This window comes from Pipistrellus hanaki (assembly GCF_964339955.1).
Source record: "Pipistrellus hanaki genome assembly, chromosome: 6".
Taxonomy (NCBI): domain Eukaryota; kingdom Metazoa; phylum Chordata; class Mammalia; order Chiroptera; family Vespertilionidae; genus Pipistrellus; species Pipistrellus hanaki.
The window spans coordinates 33958860-33974587 of record NC_140508.1 but is presented as its reverse complement, the minus strand read 5'-3'; the positions used below and the strand labels follow the sequence as shown (position 1 = coordinate 33974587).

The 15728-nt window shown below is 46.0% G+C and overlaps 1 protein-coding gene and 1 pseudogene across 7 annotated transcripts in view; one reads left to right on the top strand and one right to left on the bottom strand.

Moving 5' to 3' along the window:
- BCL2L1 (BCL2 like 1) overlaps nucleotides 1-1947 on the top strand; it is a 45713-nt gene extending 43766 nt beyond the window's left edge. For all 6 annotated transcript variants that reach the window (XM_084887946.1, XM_084887942.1, XM_084887944.1 and 3 more), the window contains exon 3: nucleotides 272-1947. In XM_084887946.1, coding sequence (XP_084744072.1) covers nucleotides 272-409 — 138 coding nt within the window. In that variant the 3' untranslated portion in view covers nucleotides 410-1947. The remainder of the gene's footprint in view (nucleotides 1-271) is intronic.
- Nucleotides 1948-11583: 9636 nt separating this feature from the next.
- Nucleotides 11584-11975, bottom strand: LOC311624109 (transcription initiation factor IIA subunit 2-like; annotated as a pseudogene). The gene has a single exon. The product of its transcript is annotated as a transcription initiation factor IIA subunit 2-like (transcript).
- Between the last annotated feature and the right edge of the window lie 3753 nt (nucleotides 11976-15728).

The window sequence follows — 15728 nt, the reverse complement described above, 5'->3', positions numbered from 1 at the left end:
GAGTACCGTTTCCTAGCTGTCTGACCTGGAGCAAAGCTCTTTTCCTCCTTCACACCCGCTTTCTCAGCCATAAAATGTGTTGGTCATTTCCAACTGGAGGTCCAGAAGGAGGGCGGGAGGTGGATGACCCTTTATCAGGCCCAGAGCGGGCACGGAGGACAGCAGTTTTTCAGATGAAGGCCATCGCATGAAGATGGCCCCCTTCCCCTGCCCACTCACATTACTGTGTAAGGATTCAAACAGCACCTCTCCTTCTCTTCTCTCCCTGCAGGACACTTTTGTGGAACTCTACGGGAACAACGCAGCCGCCGAGAGCCGGAAGGGCCAGGAACGCTTCAACCGCTGGTTCCTGACGGGCATGACTGTGGCTGGCGTGGTTCTGCTGGGCTCTCTCTTCAGTCGGAAATGACCAGACACTGACCACCCACTCACCCTCCCACCACACCCGTCCCTCCCCCACCACGTCCCTCCTTTCAGCCACGTGGCCACCAGGAGAACCACTACATTCAGCCCGCGGCCACCTACACATCACAGGGTGGGGCCTAGACCTGGTCCCCCACAGTTAGTTTTCTAGAATTTACTATGCTTCTGTGAGAGCTGCCTTCCCCCACACCTCAGTTCTCCTGGCCTCAACACCCACAAAGTGTCCCCAACACCTGCTCCATGGAAGCCGGCAGGCGTGTGGGAGCTCATGGCTGACGGCTGGAAGGGCCCAGCCTGATTGGTGGACCCCCTTATCCCTTGGCCTCCCCTAGAATGCTTTCCTGCCAGGGAGCTAGGAAGTTTTCTGACCCCTTTTCCTAGAAAGACTAGATTGCCTTCGTTTTCATGTTTGTGGCCTCAGAATTGATCATTTCTTATCCCCCCCCCCCCCCTCTAGGACCTGGGCTCCCCTTTTGTTCATTCCTACCCTCCAGTGGCCACTTAGGGGCCAGTTCTGACTAATTAGGGATTCAGGCTGCTTGGGATAAAGAAACAAGGACCAGGACCCCCTCCCCAACTCTGGCCTGACCAAAGTCTCCCCCTCCCACCCAGCCCCAGTGTCCTCTGGAGGTGTCTGGCTGGAGGCCAGCCTAACCCAGGAGGAGGGGCTGTAGCTGCAGGAAGCACCCCATCCCCAAAGCCTGGGTGTCCCTTGCTTGTTCAGCACTGCCCCAGCTTCCCTTCCCTCCCCCTTCCCTCCCCTGGCTCCCATGACCGTGACTGAGGGACCAACTGCGCCCAAGACAGGTGCCCCGGAGCTGTTTATGGCCTCAGCTGCCTCACTTCCTGCAAGGAGATCATCCTTGCGGCATCTTTGCTTTGGATTGCTGCCCAGGGGGTGCAGGGGCCTCGGCCCAGAGGTGAAGGGGAGCTCCGGGCAGTAGCTTTGGAAGCCCTAGGGTCTTCCCTACCTCAGGCAGGCAGGGCAGGAAGGAGAGCCTGGTGTGCAGGGTGGGAGTAGGGCTGCCTGGAGGGGCCGGTCCTGCCTGGCCAGATCTGTGCTCCACCCCCACTCAGCCTAGGCAGCCGGGCTGCCGGGTCAGAGTGGCCTGGCCAGGAGCCCTTCCGGCCTCCCTCCCTCCTCTGCTCTGCCCAAAGTCTGTCTCCTCCCGGGGATCCTGGCCTAGCAGCCCTGCCCCCACCCCCAGGCTCTTTGCTGTACATATTCGAGACTAGTTTTTATTCCTTGTGCAGATGATATACTATTTTTGTTAAGCGTGTCTGTATTTATGTGTGAGGAGCTGCTGGCTTGCTGTGCGTGTGCACGTGGAGAGCTGGTGCCCAGAGATTGAACAGCCTGATGCTCCCTCCCTGCCCTGGTCCGAGGAAGCCAACCGGGGGTCCTGGCTCCTGAGGGGCACCCATCCCTCCCCCACCTCCCACCCCCCACTTGTTCCAGCTCTTTGAAATAGTCTGTGTGAAGGTGAAAGTGGAGTAATAAACTGTGTTGATCATGGAACCAAAGGGCCTGGGCTCTGTGTGTTCTGGGACGGAAAGAAGGGACTGCTTGCCTGACAGGCGGAGGAGAGCTGGGTACTGGCGCTGGCTCTGCTGCCCTCCGGGGAGGACCTTGGACAAGCTGCTTTCTCCCCTGGGCCGGAGTCTCCACCTGTGCATCGATGGGTTTTTATTGAGCACTTGCTGTGTGCTGGGCACGGGTTATATGTAAACAGAACAGGCAGTTCCTGCCCCCAGGAGCTGGCATTCTAGTGGGAGAAACAGTCTCAGACGCCGGGGATTCTGTAGTGAACAAAGCCCTTGCCTATGGGGCTTTCCTTCTGGTCCGGGAGACAGACACACACATGACGACAGCTGCTGCAGAGGTGGACATGACCATGAGGAAGCATGGCCAGGCGGACCTAGTGCGGAAGGAGATAAGAGGGGGGCAGACTTGAGGTAACATATGAAAGGTAGCTATCACAAGATCAGCTGTTTTAGAGAGAGCTCTAGAGCAGGAGGAATCAAGGGTGGTTTGAGTTTTTGAAATAATGGTGCCATGACAGTTCATGCCTGAGGCCAGTACTACCCAAGAGGCTCATAACGACTGGTTAAACAGCATTTCACAGGGGCCTGAGCATATCTGGGAGTCAGAGAGCCAGGCTCCCGAGGGGTGACCCAGAGGCCGGGGCCTGAACACTGCAGGTTAACTAAGCGGGGGAGGGGACAGGGGCGAGTGGTCCTGATGAAGCAGCAAATGCCCAGAATGAACCGTTTTCTTCCAGCTGAAGGGAACTTGGTGTGTCGCGTTGAGAAGTGGGGAGAGGGCACTGAACTTGATCCTGAGTGCAGCCAGAGACAGGTTGTCAGGGGGTGGCATTCCCCTTAGGGCCCCCAAAGCCTCTCTGGCTGCCATGGGAAGAAAGTTCTGGAGGAGGAGCAGAGTGGAAAAGAAGACGCGGTTTGGTTAACGCTCCAGTTCGGAGGATAGGCCAGGTGTGTATCTTGGGTAACCATTCCTGGTTTTTAGGCAAGTTACCAACCGCTGTACCCCAACTTCCCCTCTGTGAAATGGGTATGATGGCAGTACTCCTTAGGCGGTGGTGCTCAAGACTGAGATAACCCCAGCAGAGGACTGGATGTTGGGGGGGCCTGCGGTGATGGCCCCGCTAATAGGCGGGCTCCCAGGAGGAGGGAGGAGGTGCACCTTACGGAATTCCACGCGGCTGAGACCCTGAGGTCGGGTTGGGGAAAGGTCTGGGAAAGCCGGAGGGCCTCCAGCTGCCGGGCGGGCCTGGGGGCGGGACCTGCCTCAGCGCTCCGACCCTCCCGCTTACAGGAGCGGGCTTGATCGCCCCCTGGTGGCGGAGTGCGACCTGAAAGCCACTCCCACCCCAAGACGAGGCCTCCCTGCAGGCCTGTCTCCTGCCTGGCCAGCTTTCTCTGGTGTCGCCTTCCTGCTCACCAGAAGGACGTCTGCACTTCCAACCCTTGGGCTCCGAATTCAGAGGTTCTCCCGGAGCTCAGGGAAGGACAGAGAAATATCGATGTGAGAGAAACAAATCAATTGGCCGCCTCCTGCACAAGTCCTGACAGAGGTACATGCCCTTGACCAGAATTGAATTAGGGACTCTTCAGTCCACTGAGCCAAACCAGCTAGGGCTATAAATGTTTTTGGGGTTTTTTTAATTTACATTTTATTGATTTTTTTTTTTTTTTTTACAGAGAGGAAGGGAGGATAGAGAGTTAGAAACATCCATCAGCTGCCTCCTGCACACACACACACACACACACACACACACACACACACACCCCAACTGGGGATGTGCCCACAACCAAGGTACATGCCCTTGACTGGAATAGAACCTGGGACCCTTCAGTCTGCAGGCCGACACTATCCACTGAGCCAGACCGGTCAGGGCTATAAATGGTTTTTTTAAAATATCTTTTAGCAAGGCAAGGGTTGAAAGTTAACTTTGACTTCTTTGCATGCTTCTGAATTCTATAAAAGTTTAAAATAATGATTGTATGCATTTTTGTGCAATTTTTAAAAATTAACAAGTCATGCAGAAAAATCAGGCCTTATATCATGATCAGATTCATTCATAATGTCCTGTTCTGCATTTTTCTCTCTCTACCACCACAGCCTTTGTCACCAGGCAAAAATAATAAAAAGAACTTTTTCTTAATATAAAGAAGATATAAATTAATTCATATGATCTCTATAAATTTGTCGTCTTTGATTTTTAATAACTATCCATGCACTAATGTTAGAATTTTGGGTATATGGAGTATCAATTCCCTCCTTAATTATTTAAACCATTCCATTTCAGTAGATTCACACATGAATAAGTAGCTTGAATAATTCCATGAGAAAGAGCCTTATGAATTCTTATGAAATTTAAATGGTCTTTCTATAAAGTCAATCTTAAGTTTTGGGGAAGCCATTACTAAAACACTAAAGTACTGAAGGCAGGGGTGGGAGGGAAGAAATCAACCACAGAACTTGTATGCCTATATGCATGACCCATGGACAAAAAACAAAGCACTAAGGTATTGAGAAAATGTACATAAAGTAAGAAAAAAGTCTTCTGAAAATAAAATAAAGAAAGAATATATATATAATGTAGTTGCCTAGGAAAAAACTGCCCTGACCTATTATGTTGTAAAAATAATAACAATAAATAAAAATAATGTCAAGGCCCTTATTGACAAACCATGTATTGCCGGGAACCAATTCCAGCATGTCATAATTACAAGAGTTTCATCAAAAGGTGGATGAGACTTGGGGGGCTCAACAAGTGCTGAGCCACATATGTAAGTACCTGTTGGAAGGGCTGGAAAGGCATTTCCCCCAAACCTGAATAGGATTGCCTGCTGCCATACAGCTCAGGCATCTTAATCTACATGTTATTGCCTCCCGTTGGCCAAACACCTGAACAGCTGTAGGCTATTCCCCAATCTGACAATGCTTCTGAAAACCTTACCCTTTGAAGTGTATTATCTCCACCTGGCCTTAGGACAATTTGTGTGAATGAAAAGCCCTAGGTCCTGAATCAAGGGGGAGTCTTTAGCTCCTTTAGCTGAAGCTCCTCTGACCCCCAGTGCCTTTCAAAACTCTTTGGACTCCTTATTGAGTCTACGCCCAGCTCCTTTCTCCAGATTGCCGGAACCCTTTGTAATGCTGGGACAAGAACCCCGGCAATGTATGTGGTGGAACATCCCACGGCAGCTGCTTGGCCGACCCTTTTAGGCACATCAGTCTCGCCTAGGCTTTGTGCTAAGCCCCCTAGGTCCCTGGAAAACAAACTCCTCCAGTGGCTCCATGGGCTTTGTGGAGGGCGTGTGGCCTTCCCAGGGGAGTGGCCAGGTGCTCTTCGGCTGACCACTGCAGTAGATGCCCAGGAGGGAGTGGCCATGTGCTCTTCGGCTGACCACTGCAGTAGATGCCCAGAGGGAGTGGCCATGTGCTCTTCGGCTGACCACTGCAGTAGATGCCCAGGAGGGAGTGGCCAGGTGCTCTTCGGCTGACCACTGCAGTAGATGCCCAGGAGGGAGTGGCCATGTGCTCTTCGGCTGACCACTGCAGTAGATGCCCAGGGGAGTGGCCATGTGCTCTTCGGCTGACCACTGCAGTAGATGCCCAGGAGGGAGTGGCCATGTGCTCTTCGGCTGACCACTGCAGTAGATGCCCAGGAGGGAGTGGCCATGTGCTCTTCGGCTGACCACTGCAGTAGATGCCCAGGAGGGAGTGGCCATGTGCTCTTCGGCTTACCACTGCAGTAGATGCCCAGGAGGGAGTGGCCAGGTGCTCTTCGGCTGACCACTGCAGTAGATGCACACCTTGGTGGTGCTCAGCTCTTCTCGGTAGAGCAGCTGGGGACAGAGGAGCAACAGGCAAGTGTAGGGTTAGAGCAAGACTCTGCACCTAGACTGCCTGGGGTAGCTGGGTGCCCTTGGACAAGTGGGTTTTTGTCTGCCTCAGAGATCCCAGAATTGGAGCTGGCTGTCCAAAAAGCAAATGGGCACAGAAAAGAAAAAGCAGTCCCAACAAAAGCCCATTCTCTGTAGGCAAAGGATTAGGAAAGGTACAACCTAGCAGGACAGAAATTTTTTAGACAATAACAGCTCTACGTCAGCCAAATACCACAGAAAAAACTATGGCCCCGTCCATATCAGCAGAGGCCAAGTGGGGAGCCTAGATTTCCAGCCTCATGGTTCAGAGTATTCAACTATCCCATCAATGTAGGGTGTTATGAGAGAAGGCCAAAGCTTTCATCTCTGCTGGCCATTAATGAGCCCTACCCTGCCACACCCCCTCCCACAATGTCAGTAGAAACCACATCGGGAGCCTGGAATTCCACCCATACCTGGCAATACAAAAGTGGATAAAGAAACCTAAAGGAAGACAAGATTGCTATGTTTCACTCAAATTAGGAAACTGATGACACAAGTAAACTGTGATTATATATATATATATATATATATATATATATATATATATATATATATATATATATACTATAACAGCTACAGCAACCACTACAAAAGCTATACAGAGACGCTAGAAAAAATCTCTATCGCAGGTCAGCGTAGCTCAGTTGGTTGGGCATTGTCCCAAGCACCAAAGGGTTGTCGGTTCCATTCCTAGTCAGGGCATTTGACTGGGTTGCCAGCTCAATCCCTGGTGGGGTGCAGGCAGGAAGCAGCCAATAGATGTTTCATTCTCACATTGATGTTTCTCTCTCACCCTCTCTCTTCTTCTCTCTCTAAAACTCCATTTTTAAATCTTTATTTAAAAAAATAACATTATAGCCGGGACCAGTTTGGCTCAATGGATAGAGCGTTGGCTTGGGGACTGAGGGGTCCCTGATTCGATTCCGGTTAAGGGCATGTGCCTTGGTTGCGGGCATATCCCCAGTGGGGGGTGTGCAGGAGGCAGCTGATCAATGACTCTCTCTCATCGATGTTTCTAACTCTCTATCTCTCTCCCTTCCTCTCTGTATAGAAGTCAATAAAATATATTTTAAAAAATAAATAAATAAATAAATAAATAACATTATAGATCATTTGAATTCTAAAAAATAAATATAAAATAATCATCAGGAAGCCAGAAAAAAATAAAGACAGTGAAATGAATAACAGAGAGAACACACAGAAAACAAACCAAAAAAATTGGGAGCCCAGCCAGTGTGGCTCAGTGGTTGAACCAGGAGGTCAAGGTTCAATTCCCAGTCAGAACACATGCCCGGGTTGCAGGCTCAGTCTCCAGTGTGGGGTGTTCAGGAGGCAGCTTTTTTTCCTCTCTTTGAAATTGATGTTTCTATTTCTCCCTCTCCCTTCCTCTCTGAAATCAATAAAAATATATATTTTTTAAAAATTGGGAGATATGTCTTAACTTATCAATAATTATATTAAATATAATGGTATAAATATGTGTATTAAAAGACAGATATTGGTAGAATGATTTTTTAAAACTAACTATATGCCATCAATAAGAAACTTAATTTAAATATTAAAAGATTAAAAGAGCCGAAACTAGTTTGGCTCAGTGGTAGAGCGTCGGTCTGCGGAATGAAAGGTCCCAAGTTTGATTCCGCTCAAGGGCATGTACCTTGGTTGGGGGCACATCCCCAGTAGGGGGTGTGCAAGAGGCAACTGGTCGATTTTTCTCTCTCATCAACGTTTCTAGCTCTCTATCTCTCTCCCTTCCTCTCTGTAAAAAATCAATAAAATATATATTAAAAAAAAAAAAGATTGAAAGAAAAAGGATAAGAAAAGATATTTTTTTCATGCAATCACCAATCAAAAGAAAACAGCAAAAACTGATGAAACTAAAAAGAGAAACAGGCAAATCTACAATTGCTACTCCTCTCTCAACACTTAATAGGAACAGTTAAACAGAAAAATCACCAACAACATAGAACTCAAAACACCACCAACAAACAGGATCCAATTAACATTTATCAAACATTCAACACATTCTTTCCACATGCCCACTAAGTATATACCAAGATGGATCTAATTTTGGGCTGTAAAAGAGAAAACTCAATAAATTTAAAAGGATTTAAATCATACAAAGTATGTTCTTTGACCACAATGGAATCAAACTAGAAATTAATAACAGAAATATAACGGGAAATCTCCAAACACTAGGAAACTAAACAACACATTTCTAAATAATTCATGGGTCAAAAAGGAAGTCCTAAGGGAAATTCTTAAAAATTCATTGAATTGAATAAAATTAGAATACAACATATCAAATATTGTGGGACATGGATATAGTGCTGAGAGGGAAATTTATGCAAGAAATGTATACATCACAAAAGAATAAAAGCCCTAAAACAATAGCATAAACTTCCACCTCAAGGCCTATGGCAGTGGGGGAGGGGAAGCAAAGCAAAGTAAGCTCAAAGCAAGCAGAAGGAGGACAGATGTAAAGCTAAGAACAGAAATCAGTGAAATTTGGAGACACACGAAGTAATAAAGAACTCTGATTTAGGTAACTGGATAGGTAACTATCAAAGGAGTACTACTGTATTTTCAGTTTGTAACTCTTTATTCCCTACATGACTTAAAATACAAATGCATAAAAAATGTTACAAATCTGCCAGGCTGGCATGGTTCAATGGTTGAGCATTGACCTATGAACCAGGAGATCACAGTTCAATTCCCAGTCAGGGCATATGACCAGGGTGTGGGCTCCATCCCCAGTGTGGGGTGTGCAGGAGGCAGCCGATCAATGATTCTCTCTCATCATTGATGTTTCTATCTCTCTGTCCCTCTCCCTTCATCTCTAAAATCAATAAAATATATATATTTTTTAAATTTAAATCTATGTTAATGGGCACACAATGTATGAATATATAATTTGTGACAAAGAGAATACAAAGAGGGAGGTATGAAGCAGTTTTTGTATATTACTGAAGCTAAATTGGCATGAATTCAAACTAGATTGTTATAATTTTTAAAAATATATATTTTATTAATATTTCACAGAGAGGAGGAAGGGAGAGAGATAGAGAGCTAGAAACGTCGATAAGAGAGAAACAATCATTGACCAGCTGCCTCTTGCACACCCCCCACCGGGGATGTGCCCGCAACCAACGTACATGCCCTTGACCGGAATCGAACCTGGGACCCTTCAGTCCGCAGACCGACGCTCTACCACTGAGCCAAACCGGCTTTGGCTAGATTGTTATAAATTTCAGGTGTTAACTGTAATCCCCATGATGACTATTAAGAAAATATCTTTAAAGTATGCACAAAAGAAGTGAGAAGAAATAGCAGATTAAGCATTACTATAAACCAATTGGACCTGACAGATAGATATAGACTGTCCACCATCAGCATCAGAATACACATTGTCTAGTGCATATGAAATTTTCTCCAGCATAGACTGTATGGTACACTTCAAAACAAGTCTCAATAAATTTAAAAGATTGGAATCATATATCTTTTTTTTTATCACCATGGAATAAAGCTAGAAATCAACAACAAAGGGAAAACTGGGAAATTCACAAATATGTAGAAATCGAACAATGCACTGTTAAAGAACCAGTCAATGAAGAAATCACAAAAGAAATTAGAAAATTCTTAGAGACAAATGAAAAGACGGCATACCAAAACTTATGGGATCCAGTAAAAGCAGTGCTCAGAGGGAAATTTTTAGCAGTAAATACAATGTAAATGGATCAATTATTATACTTGAAAGACACAAGCTACCATATTCACCCAATATGAAATAAATAGATAATTTAAATAGCCTTACAACAAATAAGGAAATTGAATTTGTAATTTAAAAACTCTCATTCAAAACACTCTCCAGCCGAAACCGGTTTGGCTCAGTGGATAGAGCGTCGGTCTGCGGACTGAAGGGTCCCAGGTTCGATTCTGGTCAAGGGCATGTACATTGGTTTGCGGGTTCATCCCCGGTTGGGGGTGTGCAAGAGGCAGCTGGTTGATGTTTCTCTCTCATCGACGTTTCTAGCTCTCTATCTCTCTCCCTTCCTCTCTGTAAAAAAATCAATAAAATATATTAAAACACACACACACACACAAAAAAAACCACTCTCCAGCCCCAGATTATTTCACTGGGGAATTCTACCAAATAGTTAAAGAAGAATTAACACTATTTCTACCCAATATCTTCCAGAAAATAAAAGAGGAAGAAAGGGAATTACCCTAATATCAAAACTAGACAAAGATTCAGAAGAGCCAACTGCAATATTTAAATCCTCATTCCAAGCAAATTCAAATAAATGAAACTTTTATGAGGCAATTAGGGGAATTTGTAAACTCACTGGATATTTGATGTTAAGGAAAGATTAAGACTTTTTTTAAAAAATATATTTTATTGATTTTTTACAGAGAGGAAAGGAGAGAGATAGAGAGCAAGAAACGTCGATGAGAGAGAAACATCAACCAGCTGCCTCTTGCACACTCTCCACCGGGGGTGTGCCCGCAACCAAGGTACATGCCCTTGACCAGAATTGAACCTGAGACTTTTCAGTCCACAGACCGACGCTCTACCACTGAGCCAAACCGGTTTCGGCAAGATTAAGACTTTTTATGTATATTAATAATATTTTGTTTATATATATTTAAATAGTCCTTATTATTTAGAGACAATATAGATGAAATGATTGACACCTGGGATTTATTTAAATTATTCAGAGGTTGAGGTAGGAAAATGAGTGGACCATGAGCAGATAATTGTGGACATTGGGGAGAAACAAGGTTTGTTAAACAGTTCTTTTCTGTACATTTGAACTGTTTATTAAAAAAAACTTAGGTCATTTGGTTTTTGTTAGTTTGTTTGTTAGTGTTTTTTCTGTAATTTCCCTGATCATGACTTTTGCTCATTTTCTACTGCATTCCTAATATAAATATATATATTGCAGAAAGGAAGGGAGAAGGGGGGAGAGATAGAAACATCAATGATGAGAGAGAATCATTGATTGGCTGCCTCCTGCAGCCCCCACATTGGGGATTGAGCCAGAAACCAGGGCATGAGTCCTGACCAGGAATCAAACCATGACCTCCTGGTTCAAAGGTCAATGCTCAACCACTGAGCCATGCCCACCGAGCTGCATTCCTGTGTTGTTTTTTCTTACTGATTTGTCATGTGGAGTTTGTTGTTTTTTATAAACACATTAGGGAAATCAACCCTTTATCTCTCATACATATAAATACCTTTGAGTTCCTCAGCTGTCTTTGGAATTTCTTCCTCTTATTTTTACAGAAAATTCTAATATTCAAGATATTTTGACCCAAATGTTTTGACCTCGTAGATGTGTTTACCAAAAGACTATTTTGACTGGGTTTTGAACCCAGTAATTTTTATCAGAATCACACTGTTCTTTTACATCAAGACAGATTTTTCTTAAGCAATCTGCATGAAGACAATTTCTTTGATCAGTTATTTTATGCCAACGTTAAAATCTTCCTGTTTCTTATTTTATTTTATTTTTGAGTTATAAAATGAATTTATTAAAGAATATTATTAGGAAGGCAACAACATTTGATTTGTCATTAAAAAAAAGTCTTTCTTCATGCTGCAGAATATAGGTAATGTAAGAGGCTGCAGAGTCACAAGCATCTTGCTACTGGATTCTCTGATGGCATAGCACGGTGTAGTCATTTCTGCAATGCTAGAATAAAGTATCTTCCATGCTACTCTTTAAAAAGTGATGAATAATAACAGAAGATGACATAAAAGAGCCATTTTTCTATTCATTCTGTAGTATTGGAGCCCGTATCCTGAAATTGACTCTGTTCCTGACCCTTTGAGCCAGTGCTGAATTTATAGCCTTATCAAACCGAAGTAGAACTTGAAGGGCAAGCTGGGGAGTGAGACTGTATGAGCTCATCCAGGCTTTCCTGAAGACTGGTTCCCAAAGTGGAATTTCTGTGTAACTGATGTGCCATGGCTTAGAAGGAAGGGACTTTTTCTTATTCAGTCTTGCACTGATGTCCTGTGGGCAAGGCGCTGCCCGCCGCGGAGCAGACGGGATCGGCACCGCCGGGAGCCCAGGAGGCGGCTCCCACCTCCTCTTCCCCACCGCCTCTTCACGTTTCCTCTTTTAAATGTAATCTTACCAAGTGATGTTTTCATGACAATCACATGGTTTCGTGGCGTAAGTGCCACCAGGACCGTCTCACTCTTTCCTCGGTCATTTTTAGTTCACAGCCGATTTCACCGGTTTCCTGCCATTGTGCGCCATCTACGCTGTTCATTACCTTCAATTGGTCCAATTTTTTTTAAGGTCACATTTGATCATCTAAATGTCAAATTTTTATTCTGTTTGAATTTTAGCCCATTTCCAATTTAGCACGGTCAGTTTCAGTGTCTGCCAACATGATTTTGTGTTGGTTATTTCTCTACCTCTGTGGTAGGTTGTATTCCTTGCTCATCATTCTGCCTTAACCCCCACACAGACACTCTCCATCTGCACTTGGATGGAGGACACTTTTTTGCCCATCGAGGTTGGGCTTGCCTGTGGGCGGCAGCCTATATTTTCCAAAGATGACTGCAATACTTCCCTGTCATAAGCATCTCACATCTTATGCTGTGGCCTGGATGTTTGCCCATCAAGTGGGGAGGTCTCTGTGCTCTCCCTCTTGCCTCTGAGTGGAGCTCTGAGTGCCCTGACCAACGGAGTTTAGCAGAAGTGACGCTGCGTGTCTTCTAAGGCCAGGTCATAACAAATGCAATACACTCCCTCTGGCTCTCTCGGAGCCAACCCACCCGCTCTGAGGGAGCCCCACTGGCCCGCACAGAACGACCACCTGAGGGTGCTGCGGAGAGGTGTTCTGGCCGGCAGCCTCACATGAGGTCCCAGCTGACAGCCAGCATCAGCCCCCAGAGGTGTGCTTTGGAACGCTCTGGAAGACTGTGGCCCCAGCCTTTGAGCGTTTCCAGCTGAGGCTCCAGGCATTCTAGAGCAGAAGCAAGCAGTTCCCATCATGCTCTGCCTGAATTCCTGACCTACAGAATTGGTAGGCATAATGTAATGGATTTTTAAAAAAATATATCTTATTGATTTTTTTTTTACAGAAAGGAAAGGAGAGAGATAGAGAGTTAGAAACATCGATGAGAGAGAATCATTGATCGGCTGCCTCTTGTGCACCTCCTACTGGGGATGTGCCCGCAATCCAGGTACATGCCCTTGACCGGAATCGAACCTGGGACCTTTCAGTCAGTAGGCTGATGCTCTATCCACTGAGCCAAACCGGTTTTGGCTGTAATGGTTGTTTTATGCCTGTAGTTTTGGGGTGGTTTGTACCAACCGTCACGGAACACCATGACACTTGCCTTGGCCAGTAGAATGTGGTGCTGGTTCTGTGCGCTAGTTCTGAGGCTGGGCTTTAAGAGATTCATGTCACCCTAGCTGGTTTGGCTCCGTGGATAGAGTGTCAGCCTGTGGACTGAAAGGTCCCAGGTTCGATTCTGGTTAAGGGCACATGCCCAGGTTGCAGGCTCAATCCCCAATAGGGGGGATGCAGGAGGCAGCCAATCAGTGATTCTCTCTCATCATTGATGTTTCTATCTCTCTCTTCCTCTCCTTTCCTTTCTGAAATCATTAAAAATATTTTTAAGCTGAGATCGGTTTGGCTCAGTGGATAGAGTGTTGGCCTGCGGACTGAAAGGTCCCAGGTTCGATTCCGGTCAAGGGCATGTACCTTGGTTGTGGGCACATCCCCAGTAGGGGGTGTGCAGGAGGCGGCTGATGGATGTTTCTATCTCATCGACGTTTCTAACTATCTATCCCTCTTCCTTCCTCTCTGTAAAAAAATCAATAAAAATAAAATTAAAAAAAATATTTTTAAAAAGAGCATCATGTGTCCCTACTGTCTCTCTGCCCCCTCAGGAGCCTCTGACTCCCGCCATGAGAAGAACGTGCCCTGGATGCCTGCCGGTCCCAGAGCAAGGAAACGAATGGAATAATCCTCAACCCAACTGTGATGGGCTGAATGTGGGCCCTACAGATTCATGAGTTGAAGTCCTCATCCCTGATCCTTCAGAATGTGACTGTATCAGAAGATAGGACCTTTAAAGCGGAAGTTAAAACGAGGTCATGAGGGAAGGTCCTAGCCCACTCTGACGGGTGTCCTTGTGAGAAGAGGAAATCTGGATCCAGCGAGACACCAGCGATGCGCACACACAGCGGAAGGACCATGTGCGCGGCGAGCCAGGGAGAGAAGCAGCGGAAGCAGCCAGCCTTGCCAACACTCGATCTTAGACTTCTCACCTCCAGAATTGTGAGGAAATATATTTCTGTTGTTGAAGCCACCGAATCTGTGGTGTTCGTTATGGCAGCCCGAGCACACTAAAATACCAATCCACGGACCGGAACTAAACCTGCAGCTCCCAGCAGAGCTCCGCCAGCCCACACCACAGGCCCGTGAAAGAGAAACAGAAATGCCCAAAGCTGGAAACCACCGCGCTTTGGAGTAGTTTGTTATACAACATTATTGGGGGGCGGGGGCGGGGGCTGGGAATTGACTTAGTACAGCATCTAATTTTGCCCTGGGCCAGTTTTGAAAATTTTCTTTGTTACTCACAACATGATTCCTTGGCAATTTATTCATCCAAACAAATGTTACTGCCTGCGTATTTCAACATTTTAAGTTATGTCAAAACTGCTCCTACTGCCAAAACCGATTTGGCTCAGTGGATAGAGCTTTGGCCTGCGGACTGAAAGGTCCCAGGTTCGATTTCGGTCAAGGGCATGTACATGGGTTGTGGGCACATCCCCAGTAAGGGTTGTGCAGGAGGCAGCTGGTCGATGTTTCTCTCTCATCAATACTTCTAATTCTCTATTCCTCTCCCTTCCTCTCTGTAAAAAATAAATAAATAAATAAATAAATAAATAAATAAATAAATAAATAAAATATATTAAAAACAAACAAACAAACAAACAAAAAACTGCTCCTGCTGCTAGCAAAGCATCAGGGTCTGGGTCCAAACATACTACCTGGCATTTTCCTAGTTCTTACCTCATTAGCTTCCGACTGGCTGTCCCTCCCAACCGGCTGGGAAACCTGGAAGTCGGGGCTCCTGTGCGCTTCCTATCTGGGTCCCCAGCATCTCTTGTGCTGAGATGGTGACTAATAAGTGAATCCCTCCTGCCTAGGACCAGGGCAGCTGCCTCTCTCAGATAAAAGTTAAATGGTTGTCCAAGGCTCCCCATATTCCGGCCTCAACATGCTCCCCTAGGGCCACTCTTCCCTGCTGTCTCCAGACTTGTCCCTTCAGTAGGGGCAGCAGGGACCCCAAGGCCCCTACGAGTCTCCTGCTCTCCTGTCTCCCCCTGTCCACCTCTATCGCCCCCTCTGACAGCCTTCGGCACCCTTTGTTTCCTCTCTCACGCATGGTCCTCACTACCGCAGGCTTTTGCACATGCTTTTTTCCTGACTCGAATGCTGTTCCACCCCTATTTCATCTAGCTTATACCCAATCATTTTTCATATCTCAGGTCTGAGGACACTTCCTCAGGGAAGCCCTCCCTTATTGACTGAGTCAAGTTCCCCAAGCCCCTGTAAGTCCAAGCACCTTTTCTAACACTTATTTGTGCTACACATTATTAGGGTGACTGTCTGATTAATGCTGAGTCCCCATTGCAGACTTTCAGATTCATGAGGACTGCATGAGTATTAAATATTAAATCCTATATAATAAGTGCCTGATATGCTAAGTGTCTGGTTGTCTATTCAACCAATCAAAGCATAATATGCTAATGAAATGCAAAGGCCACTCAACCGCTCGCTATGACATGCACTGACCACCAGGGGGCAGATGCTCA